This window comes from Solanum pennellii, chromosome 1 (genome assembly GCF_001406875.1).
Source record: "Solanum pennellii chromosome 1, SPENNV200".
Classification (NCBI taxonomy): Eukaryota; Viridiplantae; Streptophyta; class Magnoliopsida; order Solanales; family Solanaceae; genus Solanum; species Solanum pennellii.
The window spans coordinates 56,803,589-56,821,440 of NC_028637.1; the positions used below are offsets into that span (position 1 = coordinate 56,803,589).

The window sequence follows — 17,852 nt, forward strand, 5'->3', positions numbered from 1 at the left end:
TCGCGTCCTTACGTTATACAACCTTCGTATAAGCTCCTCCGTGACACTCCTTGCAATATTTAATTCCTTTGACATCTCCATAAGTTATCCACACCTCCTGTCACATCCCTTATCATAACATACAAAAAATATCCTTAAACATAATAAGGTAACAATCAATATGATCATGATTTCTGATCACCAACACTTGAAGAGCTAGATTTACTTTTAGAATGCTCAAATAAGCTCATACGCAATTCAAAGGGACTCCCCTCCATGGTTGTCTTAACATCCACGAACCACCAGAACATCCTCCCCAATATTACATCATGTTAGAGGAAAAATTACCAACTTACTAACACGTACTAAATGTCCTAATTAACTCAAGCACAAGAGGGGAAAATTGGAGTAGCTTACCTTACTGGAAAGAACTACCACTTCCTAAGACTTGGATTCTTCAAACTAAAGGTTGACCTTTTCAACTTGTCTTAAGGTACCTTTCAAAATTTTGAAATCCCTAATATTCAAGAACCCTAATGGTATTTAATGGTTGTTTCGTGGAGCTATGAGAGAAGAGAGAAAGCTATAGAAATTAGTTTTTATAAAAGTAAAAATGGTTTGAAAAGTTTTATATCAATCCCTTTAAAAGGGACCTACTTTTTCTTACTTTCTCACTCATTTAGGCCATAAATTATAAAGTAGGTGATCCACCTACTTGGAATTTTCACTTGGGTCTTTTTGGACATAAGCATATTGGGTTTTTCCCCTTATTCTTCTATTCAACTTGGGCAAGATTAATGCAAGTAGGTGGTAGAGTACTTGGCCCAATAACCTGGTAAACAAAGTCTTAGTAGGTGATTCACCTACTTAGTCCCTTGGTCTGGTCAACAATTCAAAGCATGTGATGCACCAACTTGTCACCCACTAGCTTAAGTGTAGTCAAGCAAGCACCTAAATATTTTATTCCATTTCTAGACTTTAATACCTTTGACTTAACTAAAAACTTATATAAACTATGTCACTTTAAACTTTAGAGTCAATTACCACCTTATGATCTCAAATTTAAATACTTCCATTGAAGTAAAATTAATCGAGTCACATCAAAATTCAAGGACAATTCACTTTAAACCTATTATATTGTCACTAGTCGCATTGGAAACTGAGTCCATAATTATGCCACAAGGAAATTTACAAATGTCATATAAATAGAACTATTACACGTAGAATATGGGGTGTTACAATTTGCACTGCTTTTTTAGTGTCTTCTAGTGAACTAAACTTGTTCTTATTGATGATTTGCTTACATTCCTTCTAATTTTCTTTTTGACTCCATCTCTGAGTAAATTCTTCTATTTTATTGTATCTACCTCTTCCTCTACACCACCACCACCACCACCCTTAAACTTTTGTTCCTGGAATGCATGAACATTTTTCTTACCTTTATCCTTTGTCTCCTTTTTCTTTGTTTGATCCTGATTCTTCTCTTTGTTTTGTTTCTGCCCTCTCTACTCACCATCAGCCTCTTCATACGGATATACCTCGGGGTGTGACACATAGCACTCTTTCTCATTTTGTCGTTGTATCTTACAATTGTTTCAGTATTTGGGCATGTAATCACATTTGATTTGTATTCATTTTTCTTTATTTTCATCGGTTTCTTGTTTCTCACCCCTATATTTATACTCTAAAGAAATTCTCCCAACAAATTCACTTCAACCTTCACCTGTTACACCCTCAAAATGAACTAGGATAAACTAAAGCTTCACATGAGTTTCTTGAGTTAATTACTTGCTAAATGTTGAGGAAAAGTATCCAAGGGCAGTCTTGAGTGGTTTTGAATTCAAACGTTAAGGAACAACCATGACGTTCGAAAACTCATCTTTTGTGTGCTAGTGTGCTCTTCCATGTTGTATGTATTTTGGTGCGTTATTTGGAGTCTAAAATTATGGGGGAGACCCTAGTGTGTAGAAGGTCATGTTTAGGGGTTAACATGTATGACTCCCCAAGGAATACCCTAAGAGTCCTTGAGGAGGAGCCTAAGTTAAAACCCAAAACTGCCAAAGTTGGCATGACCTATGGGCACTAGGTCAACTGACGGAGCATAAGTGACCTACGTAGGTCAAGAGTTAGCCTAGGGAGACTTAGCTCCCATGGCCAAGTCTCTAACCAGAACTACGACCAACAAGACGGGCCGTCAACCCACCTACGGTTCGTAGGTGGGGACCGCAAATAAGCACCTGCAATTTTGTCTTGGAGTCATCCAAGCCAAGGGTGGTTTGGTAAATTCTACCCTTGGCTAATTAAATATATGGACGGTCATTTTTAGTGTTTTTACGTATTTTAATTATATTAAAACAATTAAACCCTCGCTTAGACTCAAACACCCAAATCAAACTCTTCCCTCCCAAAAATATTCTCTCAAGAATACCATTGAAGGTCTAGGTCAAATTCAAGCTAGGATAAGGGATTTCAAGTGAGTGATTCACCAATTTTCGTGGGATTCCTAACCCTAAGGTATGGTGATCCTTCATTCTTGAATAAGTTCTCATTCAAGGAGTCCAATTCAAAGGTTTTCAAAAGTGAATCAATGATCAATTTCTCAATTTCTAGTCTATGCATAGGTTCATTGTTAAAACGTTTTCTAAGTCATGATATTAATGTATTAATGTTAGATTAAGGTTTTTAAAGATGATTTTAATGGAATTCCTTGAAGAACCCATGTTTTGTCCAAATCTCCTAAATTGGCTTACAAAGTGGGTTTGATGAATGTGATTGGATATTGTTAGAATTGTGTTTATATTGTGTTGTATTGTTGTTATATATTGATATTCATGCTTAATTATGATGAATTGTTGGAGAATTGATAAAAAGGTGATTTAGCCTGGATAAAGGGTAAGTTGACCTAAATTGTTCTAGTTCTTATTGAATTGCTCTTGTGTGGTATGGTCCACTTATTGTGGCGGTCTTTAGCTAATGTATCTGTATATGAATATGTATGAGTATCGTGGTTATGGACTTGAAGGCATTGAATGTGAAGTAAAGTAATGTTATGATGCATATGTATAGAGATGTATCATGAAGTTATATATGTGATTCTTGATAATAATATGATTATTGGATTATAATGTGAATGTGAAGTATGCTTGTATGTGGATTATGATGAATGTGGTAAGATCATGTTTAGAAGTCAATGTCATGAAGAATGGTGGTTATGTGAAAGCTTTCTCAGATATACACACACATGAGCGAAAGAATGAAAGAAGCTAATGAAAATGTAATGAAGGTGGGTCTATTCAAAGGTTTTCTTAATAGGAATTTAATGAATGAATGGGAGATGTTGGGATGGATACTTTCCCGTGAGTAGAGGTGGAGTGTCTAGAAGCAATCTCAATATTCCCAAGTTCTTTCTAATGAATGAATGGGGGGCTTGGAGATGGGTACTCTCCGTTAGTAGAGATGTAGTATCTAGAAGTAATCTCAATATCCCTAAAGAGCTTTCTAATGAATGAATGATAGGTTGGGTTGGGTGCTCTCCCGTTTGTACAAGTGCAGTACTTAGTAGCAATCCCATAACCTGTAATGAAATATTGTAATGAAAGTCTAATACTCTATAAGGATTAATGCTTACCACCGAGGAATAGAGGTGAGTACTCTCCCGTGAGTAGAGGTTTGGTACTTAGTAGCAACCTGTTGAGATGGGTACTCTCCGCTAGTAAAGGTGTAGTATCTAGAAGCAATATCCTTATCCCTTAACTATGAACCCGCATAGCACTACGTAGTGATTTTCCATGTAAAGGCTAAAAGAACGACCCTACTTTAGGCAAGTGGGGATCCCTCATCCGGTAGGGGTTATTACCAGGATTCCATGTTAAGCACCCATGGTTTACGTCGGTAAATATTTTCCCCCACAAAAGAATGTAATGAAATAGGTCTTCCTAAGGGTGTACTACTTAGGGTAGGTGGTGGAATGGGACACCATCTACGCATTACACAAGTAGGCATTTGAAGGGAGTCTTGGTGTGTCCTTGCTTTGTTAATGAATTAACGGGTTTATATATGATGTTAATGAAGTAAGTTGCTTTATGTCTACTATTAATGAATCATGTTGGTATTATGTCTAATGTTAATGAAGATTATGTGACTTGTTGAATGTGATGTACCTAGTCTAGGGTGGTTCCAAAGGAGCAGTAAGTGGGAGTAATAGAATGGGATGCTACTTTCACATTGCGCTAGTGTAACTTAGAGTTATACTTGGGAATGGTCCTTGTGTGATGTTCTTAAATGCATGAATGTTTTCCCTAGTATCTCTAGTAATGAATGTTGACTTGTTGTGTTGTGATGGAAAGGAAATATCTTTATCTTTGGTAGTGTTAAGGAACACTTATGTGTATATTTAAGAGATTGCATGGGCGGTCTCTTCATGTCTTACCTAGATGGATCTTAGGATAACATTGGATAGAGGGTCTAAATAGTTGAATGGGTTATTTAAATGAATATGGTCATATGTTGAGGATTATGGGAATATTACCTTGTATGTTGATGATTGACTTGTATGAGATCTTTTACACTTGGTTCATGAAGTTTTATCAAAATAGCATGAAAAACATATTTCAACTAAAATGTCCTCTTTAAAGCATGTTTTTGCATGATTGTCATACTTAGTGCTTAATTGTACTAATTTCATATTTTTTTGTCTAGTTCTACAAGTATAGGTGGTGGAAAGTGAGGATCCCTAGAGTTTGAAGCTTGGATTTGATTGTTCTCTCAAGATCTAGGTATGTCCTCATATGTTCGAGGACATGGATGTTATTCCTAGTTTTCTTTCGTCAAAGACTTTCTATGAGACTTGAATCTTTCTTTCAATGTAAGGGTCGTATCCCTATGATAATGAGATGTATCTAAGATGGCTTGTGACGAGACATAGTTCTTCTTACTTTTTATAAAAGAGTTTCCGTATTGACTTTATTATGAAAAGTTTTAATTCCGCTCTACTTTTCATACCTATGTGATGAATGCATTCTAAGAGGCTTGTATAAGACCTCTTCGAGGTCGAGTACACCGTGTTACTCCTAGGGGTACTCCCGGGTCGTGACATCACCGTCGGACAACTAGGTCCTATATTATTCCATGTTGTCATACCCACCTGCAAGGCTTCCGATACCGCTGCCGCCAGAGAGAAAAATTGTTTCCTTTCCAAAGAAATTTGGTGGTAAAATGGAAAAGATATCCATGCTATAGTCGTTGTTTCTTCCTTCGGATCAAATAGCGGATCCCATTTGAGTGTACGCATTGGTTAATAACAACTCTTATGTCCAATTTAATAAATAGGCTTTGATAGCAGATGAACATAATCCTCCATACTTGATGCTCTGATCAAAACATATCTAGTTCTTAGATATCATACCGTGCATTCATTCTTGAGCTCGCATTGTTTTGGAAGTATTTTCCTCAAATCCTCCAGTTCTAGCCATCCACATGAGAACTTCCCAATCGCAGCAAATTGCAATCTTCATTCACTGTCATCTGTTATACTTCTTCTTCCTCTCATACCAATCGTGGTTCTCCATGTAAATACGTCAAAGACTTCCTTAGTAATGGGTGCTTTTTAGGTGCTGTGGGTTGTTATGTGGTAGTATATTCTGAAACAGGCTGAGCAACCCCCATCGTAGGCTTCCCAGCGGCGGGTGAGGCCATTAGTGGCGAAGATGACAAGGTTCTTAGGATTTTAGTTTTTAGGAGAGTGGTGCAACCTTTGTTTTGCTAGATTGTGATTGAAGAGTAGCTTGTGGTTTTACAGAAATGTAATTTATGAGAAATTACTTGTGACTTTTCCCCCAGAATTGAAGAAATAACATAAATGAGTTGAACTGAACAAGTAGTAATCAATCATCTTCTTCTGTGTGATCTGGATTACATTACCAAAATATATTAATTGTTGGCAATGTTAGCTGTATAAGAAGTTAAATTATATACATTGAATGTTGTGCACTCTCCTACTTTCTCTTTGATAACGATGTTCTAATATTATGTAATAGCCATAAACGGAATCTTAAGAAGCAGAAAATCTTTCTGGAAAGAAGTAAGAAGCTGATTGTAATGTTGTAATGGCCAAAAGGTCAATTTCGATAATAAAATCGCATTTTTTTATCCCTCAACAATGTAATAATTTTCCTGACTATTGTATCGACAGCCCAGGGTGCAGACACCTCTTGTATCATGATCAGTCTAGCAATGGTCAAAACAGCTAGATCAACTGCCGAATCAGTCGAACTTGAAGCCTTCGCTCCTATGTCAATGGTTGGGATAGCTGGCTTACCTTCTTAGTTAGGACATTCAAGCTTCCAGTAGGCAATTGAGTCTTTTTATTTTTTTACCTTTAACATATGGATTTAGACTCACAAAATTATGATAATAATAACATATACTCTTGAAAGTGGTATTGTGATGATCTTGCCAACTCCAGATGGTTTTGCGAGTTCAAATTGAAAACATATTCTTGGATAAAAAGACGATGATTTACAAATGCTTACGGCGAAGAGTTGACAGAATATTCTCTTTGAACATGCCAAAACATAGGGATAAATTTCAAATTCTGGATTCACCTCACCTATCACAACACTGGATATCATTGCCTATTTTCATACACCAATACAATTTTCAATCGGAGTGAAGTTTAATGACGAAACCACTATGTTGCCTCTAGTGATCCCTGAAATGCATACAAAAAACACTTACTCTAGTCTCTAAGGATGGACTAATGCACATACAAACAGAATCTCAGCTCGCATATCAACAACAACAATACCTATGACCAATAACAAAAGTCTGCAATTTACTCACATTTAACAAGGTCGTCCCTATGATCTTGACATATAAAGCTCATTCCAGCAACATATATAAGTTATGAATACCGTCCCATGTCCACAAACAAAGAACAGGACAAACAGAATTTCATACAAGAAGCCAAACTTTTCCAACTTCATTCTGATATTGAAATCCAACCTCAACGAAGAAATTCATTATATCTAGCAATTTAACTTGACAAGTAGGAAATCATTACCATGACTCGAATAGCATGTTAACAACAAATCAATAATGCCTGGACTATAGCACATTGCTATAGTTTAAAAGCTGATAAATCAGAAACATAACCAAGAGTTTTCTCTTGATTCTTGTGGTTCAGAGGGCATTTGACATTAACCCTTTCATTATGCTTAAAGGATCTGACAATTGAGTTGACCAAAAAGTGTACAAAGATGGCATATTTAAAACTCTATACAAACAGAAGAGAGTCGTTGGCTTCTAGTCTAACAAAAGTAAAATGGTCCTCTGTATAATACAGGCAAAAGCAAGACAGGATCCAGTGTTTGCAATACAATAATTTAGCAAGTACCACACTATGTACACAAGCAAAATGGTTGGCTTCTAGTCTAACAAAAGTAAAATGGTCCTCTGTATAATACAGGCAAAAGCAAGACAGGATCCAGTGTTTGCAATACAATAATTTAGCAAGTACCACGCTATGTACACAAGCAAAATGCTTGGCTTCTAGTCTAACAAAAGTAAAATGGTCCTCTGTATAATACAGGCAAAAGCAAGACAGGATCCAGTGTTTGCAATACAATAATTTAGCAAGTACCACGCTATGTACACAAGCAAAATGCTTGGCTTCTAGTCTAACAAAAGTAAAATGGTCCTCTGTATAATACAGGCAAAAGCAAGACAGGATCCAGTGTTTGCAATACAATAATTTAGCAAGTACCACGCTATGTACACAAGCAAAATGCTTGGCTTCTAGTCTAACAAAAGTAAAATGGTCCTCTGTATAATACAGGCAAAAGCAAGACAGGATCCAGTGTTTGCAATACAATAATTTAGCAAGTACCACGCTATGTACACAAGCAAAATGGTTGGCTTCTAGTCTAACAAAAGTAAAATGGTCCTCTGTATAATACAGGCAAAAGCAAGACAGGATCCAGTGTTTGCAATACAATAATTTAGCAAGTACCACGCTATGTACACAAGCAAAATGCTTGGCTTCTAGTCTAACAAAAGTAAAATGGTCCTCTGTATAATACAGGCAAAAGCAAGACAGGATCCAGTGTTTGCAATACAATAATTTAGCAAGTACCACGCTATGTACACAAGCAAAATCCCAAAGGAAATCCATGCATCATAGAGCACAAACTCAATATAATGAAATTTAATCCTCATGCATATGAGCATTGGAGTTTGCATTTGATGCAGAAGACGTCATTGATGATGAATTTCCATTACTACCTGAGTTTGGGGATGAAAACAAGCCACTCAAAGGCCACGGAAGTGACACTGGAAACCGGCGACCGTTTTCATTCCTAGTATCCTCATCTTCATACCTTGTACCATTACCATTACTAGTCTGAGCATTTGTGTTAGCACTTCCATCATCAGACTCAACTTTTGATTCATCAGAGAGCAACTGGTGCCTACAGACTGGACATGTGCTATGAAGCTCCAGCCATGGTAAGATGCAGCCACCATGAAACTTGTGCCTACAAGGCATCTCTTTGGCTTCAGTCCCAATCTCAAAGTCTTCCAAACAGACAGAACACTGCAAGGTCTCATCAATTGTCACCACAGGCAATGCCTCTACAACCTCTTTTTGAGCTGGTGGAGTACCATACCTATTTGGATCATTCTCTGCCAAATGTTGCAGCAACACGTCTAAACCAGGACCAATGAAATAATCACGCAATGAGCCAATAGGTTGGTTCCTGGAATTATTATCCGAACCCTGCACAATGATGGTTTGATTGAACGGATTTATAAGTATAACACGCTCACGATCCCTACTCTCTCTACCTGTGTCCCTGTTTTCATTCTCAGGGTTAGGGTTCTCCGACTCAGCCAACATTCCAGCACGAATACCTTGCAAGAGCTGGAGAATTGTGGCAGAGTTCCTCCTGCGCCTATTCATTATAGATGCCAGGTCTGGATCAAGTTGCGTATCGGCTTCACGTGTATGATCATCGTCATCTTCTTCAAATTCGAGATGCCCAAGTCTAGAACGACCACGAGGGTTGCTCATCATGCCTAACAAGATAGGTGCCCAAAGTGAGAGAGCATGATCAGGATCAGAATCAGAATCTAAAAGGGTCTGATTATCGTCTGAACCCATTTCTTCAATAAATCCAAGTTGACAAATGGGACATTTTAACTCAACCTCCATCATGGGGTTCACCCTCCTTGAACAATGATGACACCAATATCTTGACACTTCTCTTCCGTCCATTGAATCTGTCAACACCATAATATTTGTATCAACAAAAGATAAAAATGGAACGAATGTTAAGACAAAAAGTTTGATTCTAGTATCAAATATTAACGTCTTCTTTCTCAATCAAATAAACATCATCCAAGCATCAACAAGATTTTAGCATCAAATATTAGGGTCTTTTATTCAAACAAACAATAAATATTTAAGTAAAAAATTATAAGAAACAAAAACCCACAAAAAAAATGGATATGGGGATGCAACAAAAAAAGTAGAGAAAACCCAGACAAGTTGATGCAAACTTTACCCTTCCTTGTTTAAAAGGTGTACGGAGATTTATCAAAATTGCACAGCTGAAAACAAACAAAATTCTGCAGATCCGGCGATATAAATGTATAAATTAGAAAGTAGAAAATAATTTAGGATACCTACTAAACAATAGAAGGTTGTAGAAGCAAATAGAAGTTTAACAAAGTAAAAAGAAAATTAAAATTTCTCAAGAACAAACTTATTCCACCAATTGATGAGTACAACAAGAAATAAACATTAAAATATATAAATAAAGTCAAAGAAATGTATAAAAGTCAAAAAAGATAACCTAAAAACGTGTGCACATAAATACCTCAATTTAAAAAGGACACTTGAATAGATTTTCTTTCTTTTTCTGCCGTTTTGTTTGTGAACTTCTTATCTGATGAGTTTAACGAGCTGTTGAATATGTAAGGAAGGATCTTTTCTCTCTCTCTCTTTTTTCCAAATATTTTTATCTGCTTCCGAATCTTTCTTATGTGGAGCCTACATCAATCAACCAACCCCACTTCTCTTCTCATACCCCATTTATTTATGGATTTCAAAAATTACCCCTTTAATTTTACTCTAACCATTCAAAAAAGTAATGATTCTTACTTCAACAACGAAGGCATCTAATTTGGACGAGAATCATTTCTTTCCATCGGAAAATGTATGTAATATAACTCAAATTTCCTCAACCTCATGCATTCTTACTTGTTTCAATTGATTTATTTGATTGGTGTACATAATATAATAATATAATTAATGATATCTTCATGTCAATCAACCATGTCCTTGAACACAACTAATAAGAGACAAGGTAAAGACTACAAACAATTAGGGGTGGGCATGATATCTAATATACGGAATACCGTATCGTATTGAAATTTCTGTTATAGTGATTTTGGTAATATGGTATTTGATACGGTATATGACATACATTTTAACTTTTTTATATTTGGTATGACATTTGATATTTAAAAATAATATACCGCAATATCGAATATCATATTGAAATATATCGCTACATATACATGCAACATAGTATTAATTTAGACTAAATGCTTAGAAGTTGAAACTTTGACTATTATATTTTGATTGAATTATATTTGAAATTTAATTCCTTAACAAAATGAGTTGTTTGTATTTTATTTTGAATATATTTTTTTACATGTATGATACAATTGAGATTTTTAAATTATCAAAGTCATAATACTCTATTATATGAGTACATAATAGTCGAAATTGAACAAAACTATAATTATGAATTTACCATATCGCACAATACCGAAACTGAATTTTCAAATATCAAACCATATCGATTTGAACTGATATGGTAATAGTATAATATTTTAAAATCAAATATCAAAATCGAAACTTGGCAATATCGTACCATATCATGCCCATCCCTAAAAACAACTAAATAACACTTTTGTGTCCTCGTGTCGCAGGAAGAAAAAAAACAACTATAAAGAACACTTTGCGTCCTCGTGTCGTAGGAAGAAAAAAATATGACCTACCTTTGTAGAATTCTACCAAACAGCTTCACTAAACATGAGCAAAGATTTGATTAAAAACTCTTGCGTCCTCATGTTGCAAGGGCTTGCTTAGCTACATCGTCCGCAACTTTTCTTGGTTTGAAATGGTAGGGGATCGACTTCCTCATTCTTTCTTTCTCAAAATTACTTTTGGCATAATCCTTGTAATATCTTGTTTGTGAAAAGGTCAATTCTTGATAAAGTGTTTAGGTTTTCCACACTTGTGGTAGAAACAATTTTTTTTTATGTTTACTTGAGTTTTCTTTCATAGGAGAACTTTTATTTCTTTCTTACCATCCTTAGATGCCATCTCAGCATCATCTTTATTGAAGTCATTCATCTGTTGTTTCTTGAGTTCATAGGTCTTTGTCATAATTCAAAAAATTAATGTGATGACACTCATCTTATCTTATCAAGACAAGTTAGTATAAAACAAAATCATTACAATAAAGTGCAGAAATAAGCTATACTTGAAAGTTTAATAACATGCAATAATACGAATAACAAGTCAACTTAACTAAATCCCCAAGACCTGGTTGTCGCGTGCACAAGCCTCTAATGTATTACAATGGATTTGAAAGAACACAAGTCTAATATGATGTTGTTGGGAAAGGCAAGGCACTAACAAAAATGTCAGACAAGATAGCAGCGGAATAATACCCAAATCTCTAAACTTTCCCTTTCAATTTGAATAAAGAGAAGACAAATCAAATCAAGAAATATGAAGAATGGACAAGAAATACATCAACCAAACTAAAGCAACAAGACAGGAAAAAACCAATCACACAAGACACAGAGATTTGTGTGGAAAATCCTTCGATCTGAAGAGCAAAAAAAACATAGGATTAAAAGCTCAACTATAAACACCAACAGTTACAAAATTTCTCTCCAAAATTGGGCACAAAACAAGTGTCAAACAACGAGCAACAACAAAACAAGATTGTACCAAAACTAGAGAATTAAAGGATATATTTCACCCAAAAATTATCTATTGTTCACGCCCCAAAATAGAGAGCTACAGACCTCTAACTCCGATCTACACAGTTGAATTGGAAGAACCAGATGCTGAGAAATCCCAGTTCAAATTTTATCATGATCCAACGGTGAATGAAGCGGAAAACTCTGTCTGAAGTGGACTGTCTGAGCGGAAAATTTCCATAAGTAAAAACAATTTTTTTTCTCTTTTTCTCTCAATCTCTAAAATGAATCTCTCTTGATTTTTCCCTCTTCTATTTCTGAAATTAAGACCAAATAAGACTTTTATTTATCCACATAGGAACTATTAAAAAAGATCCTAAATCCAACAATTCTCCCCCTCGCAACAATGTAGAGGAGACCACCATCCCGACGATCATGCAATAATCCTCAAATGTTCTTCCCTGCAAAGCTATAGTCATCATGTCGGAACCATTATCATTGATATGGATCTTTTCAAGTTCAAGCCACTTAGAATCCAACACATCTCGAATCCAATGATACCTCACATCAATGTGTTTAGACCGACCGAATATGAAATGTAGAATTCTTGTCAAGATGAATAACACTTTAATTGTCGCAATAAAGCACATACCTCTCTTGAGCACAATCAAGTTCCCCCAAAAATCTCTTCATCCAAAATAACTCTTTGCAAGCTTCAACAACATCAATAAGCTAAGCCTCTGTAGTAGATAAAGCAACACATTTTTGCAAGCTATGTTGCCAAGACACAGCTCCCCTTGCAAAAGTAATCAAGTAGCCTGAAGTAGAATTACAAGTATCAACATCACAATCCATGTACAAAATAGTATAACCACAAAATATAGGCTTCCCTATATCAAAACACAAACTCAAGCTAGAAGAGCCACAAAGATATCTCATAATCCACTTCACATCATTTCAATGCTCTCTTCCCGGATTAGAAAGAAAACGGCTAACAATGCCAACATCATGAGCATATGTAGTCTTGTACACACCATTGCATACATCAAACTACCAACAACTGAAGCATAAGGAACTTTCTTCTTATCTTCCTTCTCACCATCACTGAAAGGACAATGTCTATTACTCAATTTGAAGTGCATAGATAAAGGTGTATTGACAACCTTAGCTTTGTCCATGTTGAATCTACGAAGTACTTTATGATATATTTCTCTTGTGACAACCATAACTTCTTGGCATATCTATCACGGAAAATCTGCATGCAAAGAATTTGTCTTGCTAGTCCCAAGTCTTTCATAGCAAAAGACTTATCCAACTCTTGTTTCAACTATTTGATCCTGCAAGCATTATGACTAACAACATGTATATCATCAAAATAAAGCAAAATGATAATAAAGTTACCACCAGATATTTTATGCACAAAAACACAACGGTCTGAAGAAGTCTTCTTGAAGCCCAACTAACTCATAAAAGAACCAAATTCATGTACCATTGTGTGGGATCTTGTTTTAAACCATACAAGTTCTTCTTCAAATTTGTAAACATAATTCTATTTTCCTTGAATTCAAATCCTTCATGCTACTCCATATAAATTTCTTCATCCAAGTCACCATGGAGAAAAGCAGTTTTAACATCCATCTTTTCAACTTTCAAGTCCAGACTAGCAGCCAATCCTAGACCTACACATATAAATGACGTCTTCACAACTTGATAGAATATCTAATCAAAATCAAATCCTTTTTTTCTTACTAAACCCCTTAACAACTAACTAGCCTTGTACCGTGGAACTGGTTACCATCTTCATGTTTCACCCTAAAAACCCACCTGTTTTTCAAAGTTTTTCAATCTTTAGGTAACATAATCAAATTGAAGGTATGATTATCATGTAGAGATTTCATTTGATCCACCATAGCATCTAACCACTTTTCTTTTTCTTCACTTTCTCTGGCCTCATCAATACTCTCTAATTCTCCCCGTCAGTCAAGAGTACATACTCATTGGAAGAATAAGAGATGAAGGTATTTTCTCTCTAGTAGATCTTTTAAGAGAACTCTCCGGAGCATCAATAATAGTAGGTTGTTGAACATTCACATTGTCTTGCACTGGAGCATCAATGACATACTGGTCATTCTAAATATGATCACGATTTTCAATATCAACTTGATTTTCATCATTTTGAAGATTTTCATCTGGTGGAATAGTCAAAGGCACTAGATCAACATCAACTAGGTTGTCACTATTTTGAGAATCAATCTTCTCAACTTTTTCAAGATCTTTAATTTTTTGGTCTTCAATGAGTATAACATCATGACTTCTAACAAGTTTCTTCTCAACTGGATCAAAAAACGATATACATTGCCTAGTTTTAACATCTAACTTTGACCTTTCATCCTTAAGAACATGCACAAAGGCTTTACACCAAAAAATTTTCAGATGATCACAAGAAACATTCTTACTAGACCAAACTTTGTTAGGGACATCAACATTCAAAGCAACAGTAGAAGACAAATTGATAACATATGCAGCAATATTAAGTGCTTCTTTCCTAAAGGAATCGTACAACTTATCATCTTAAAGCATACAACTAACTGTCACGACCGGAGTCTAGACCCCAGACGAGACTGGCGTCGTTGACCTCTCAGAGGTTGCAGACAAGCTTACTTATGTCATCCTTACTTCGTCTAGGTTAATTTTAGCGGAAAAATTGAAACTTTTTATGTCTTAACATACATACTAATCATTCTATTAGATTCATAATTTTTCACCATCAACCATCTAACATTAATATTATCAAATCAAAGAAATAGTTTAATATAGCATTAAATGTATACTTGCAAAAATGGCACCAATACAATGTTTGAACAAAAGCGAAAAGAAATGCTAGTGGAACATACTTCACTAGCTCAATCCTATAACTAAGCTAGAATATAATGGGCAAGCATCCTCTAAATCATGAGGGCCTACCAAGTCCGGATGAACGCTCCACCTCCGGATAGTTTCAGCTTCAACCTGTAGCTCTAGCGTCCACCTGTGTCTGCACCTAAAATTATAGAGTTTTATATGGTTAGTACACACTTGTACAAAGTATGGGTATATGCAAGCACACGCTAGGGACATGCATGAGTAAGAATAGCTCTTTCCTAACAACATGATTATGGAAAGTCAAGTCAGTGGTCTTTCCGAATTGGGATTAGGAAAGTTAGTGAGCTTTTCAAATTTTTATTCGGAAAGTCATGTTGTAAGAGTAACATTCTAACATTTCGGAAAATCATATGTCTAGTGAAGAGCCAAAAAGTCTGTTAGAATACGTATTGGGGATACATAGACATTCCAATGCCCAATATTGAGAAATATTGGGCATAGTATAGAAAAATGGCTAAGGGGTGTTAGCCAATTTCTATATATACCCAAATAAGCAAAATATAGTCCAAGCTTGATTAGAAATGGACATCCAAGAAGACCCTAAACTAAAATGCTTTTTCCTTAAATACACAAAAAGGTATGAGACATCCAAGTGTCAAGCCTAGATACCATGTCACATGATCAATTAAAATGATCATGTAGAGTAAGCAGTGCCCAAGGACATAGCGAGGATCCTTGGGACAATAAGTAAACATTCCCAAAGGAACCATAAATAATAGTTAGTTAGTAAAGTACAACCAACCCATGTGCAAGCACATGTGCAAGCACATGTGCAAGACATGTGAAGAAGCACCAAAGAAGTTGACCACTCTAACCGAATTCAGTTAGGATAGTTAAGGGGATAAAAACGTGCATAAGGAACCACTCCATGTGAGGCCTAACTTCCTAACAAATTTTAGACTCTAACCTACTGCCCCAAATATCTAACTTACCTAGGACTAACCTAAATGGACCCACTAGTGCACCCGACAACCTAGGACCAAAACCGGGTTGACACTAACCTAGTACCTAACCTAGGATGGTCCAAAAGGTTAGTTATGGTTCTATCAACTAAGGGGTACTTTAGTAATTCCACTAGGTTACCTAATTTATTTATTTATTAAATTAATTAAATAATTAAAAAGGTCTAAAACCAAAACTACAAAGGAAATTTTTTGATTTTGGTTAAGACAAGAAAGGATAACCTAATACCTAACCTAGGATGGTCCAAAGAGTTAGTTAAGGTCCTAACAACTTAGGGATACTTTAGTAAGTACCCTAGGCTACTTAATTAATTAATTTATCAGCTAAATTAATTAATTTAAAGGTTCAAATCCGAAATCACAAAGAAGTTTCAAGTTTTCCATTGAGACAAGAAAAAGACAACCTAATATTTAACCTAGGATGGTCCAAAGGATTAGTTATGGTTATAACGACTTAAGGGTACTTTAGTATTTATCCTAGGTTAATTAATTAATTAAATTATCCATTTAATTAATTAAATTAAAGGGGTCAAACCGAAATTCTTATGCTAACCTAGTATAATGCAAGAAACATCCTAGTACTTAACCTAGGATGATCCAAAAGGGTTAGTTTTGGTTCCAATGACTTAGGGGTACTTTAGTACATACCCTAGGTACCAAAATTAATTAAATGAATGATTTAATTAATTAATATAAAGTCAAAATATTGACCAAAACCATAGTCAACACCAATTTCCAGATTTGACTAAGTGTTATGTTCTTATATGTTTAATCAACTTAGGAGTGACTTTTTGGTAATTGGTTAATTAGTTTATTAAATTAAATTATTAAAAATAATTTTTATAATTTTATCATTTTTTTAAATTAAAAATTACGTTCAAACTCACAGAAAAAAAGGGACGCAAAACAGTAAGCAAGCGAGGAAAGAAAAACAGAAAATTCCATTGATTCTCCTAGGCAATTTCAAGGTTTCTCGATGTTTTCGTTCAAGATGGTATTCGTAGATTAAGTTCTACTTAAGGTATGGGTTTCTCTCCTGGACTTATTTCTCCAAGATAACTTTCTTTCCGATGATTCAAAGATCTTGAAAACTAGGGTTGTTCCCGTGTTCTCGTCGAGCTCCTTTGTCCCTAGTATCCTCTTCGATTCCATGTTTAATAGGTTAGATATGATGTTGTTGGTATGTGGTGATGGCTGATCTTATGTGTAATGTTCTTGAATTATGCAAGTCGATTAACCTATGAAGTTGTGATCGTATAAAGTTAAGTTCTTAAAACGTGAATCATGAATCGACGATATGTTAGTTACACCCGTAATAGTTGTAAGTGTTGATGTGTTAGTCCGAATGTTGTATTTCGGTTATAGTGACGTTATGAAGGTGTTAAATTCATCAATTATTAATATGATGCTGTTCAATATGTCTTAAAACGTTATCCTAAAGTCACGAACCAAGATTGGTTAAGAGAATGATATTATGTTAAGATGTCTTCGAAACTGTTATGTATGAAGATGATTATGGTTTGTTTGGCATACCTACTATAAATGTGACTTGTTGATGATGTTGTGTTCGTTAAATGATCATATTATTCTATTCAATATGTTTAAAAAGGATATGCCTAAAGTTATGTTATAAGGTTGGCTCAAAAGATCTCCATGAAATCATAATTTGGGTGATTGTTTGGCTTATGCCAATAAAATGGCTAACAATACATTGTCCTAAAGGGATGCATCCAAACGGCTATAATATTATGTTAAATAATTAAAACATTGGCTAATGAATAATATACATATCCAACCAAGCATGAAAGAATGTAAAATTTGGCCTATGCCAACAAATAAGGTTATGTAATCTATATCCAAATGTTTATGCCAATACTAATCGTATGCCAATAAAATTGCTAACGATACATTGTCTAAAACTGATGCATGTAAATGACTATAATATTATGTTAAATAATTAAAATATTAGCTAATGGTTCATAAATATTA

General features: G+C 35.1%; 1 protein-coding gene across 4 annotated transcripts; it reads right to left on the reverse strand.

Annotated features, from left to right (window-relative positions):
* Positions 1 to 7,329: 7,329 nt before the first annotated feature.
* Positions 7,330 to 10,040, reverse strand: LOC107008529 (E3 ubiquitin-protein ligase SIRP1). 4 transcript variants are annotated; one of them, XM_015207610.2, is made up of 2 exons: positions 9,855 to 10,040; positions 7,330 to 9,255 (listed from the first exon to the last, which is right to left on the reverse strand). In XM_015207610.2, exon 2 carries the CDS (start codon positions 9,248 to 9,250, stop codon positions 8,183 to 8,185), a length of 1,068 nt encoding a protein of 355 aa, XP_015063096.1. In that variant the 5' UTR covers positions 9,251 to 9,255; positions 9,855 to 10,040; the 3' UTR covers positions 7,330 to 8,182. The 4 variants fall into 4 exon arrangements, with proteins under 4 accessions (XP_015063096.1, XP_015063098.1, XP_027769839.1 ...); XM_015207612.2 differs by lacking the exon at positions 9,855 to 10,040 and adding an exon at positions 9,661 to 9,770; XM_027914038.1 differs by lacking the exon at positions 9,855 to 10,040 and adding an exon at positions 9,665 to 9,751.
* Between the last annotated feature and the right edge of the window lie 7,812 nt (positions 10,041 to 17,852).

What these genes read in the sequence shown, in the direction of transcription:
- LOC107008529 (XM_015207610.2), bottom strand. Translation starts at nt 9,250, where the DNA reads ATGGACGGAAGAGAAGTGTCAAGATATTGGTGTCATCATTGTTCAAGG.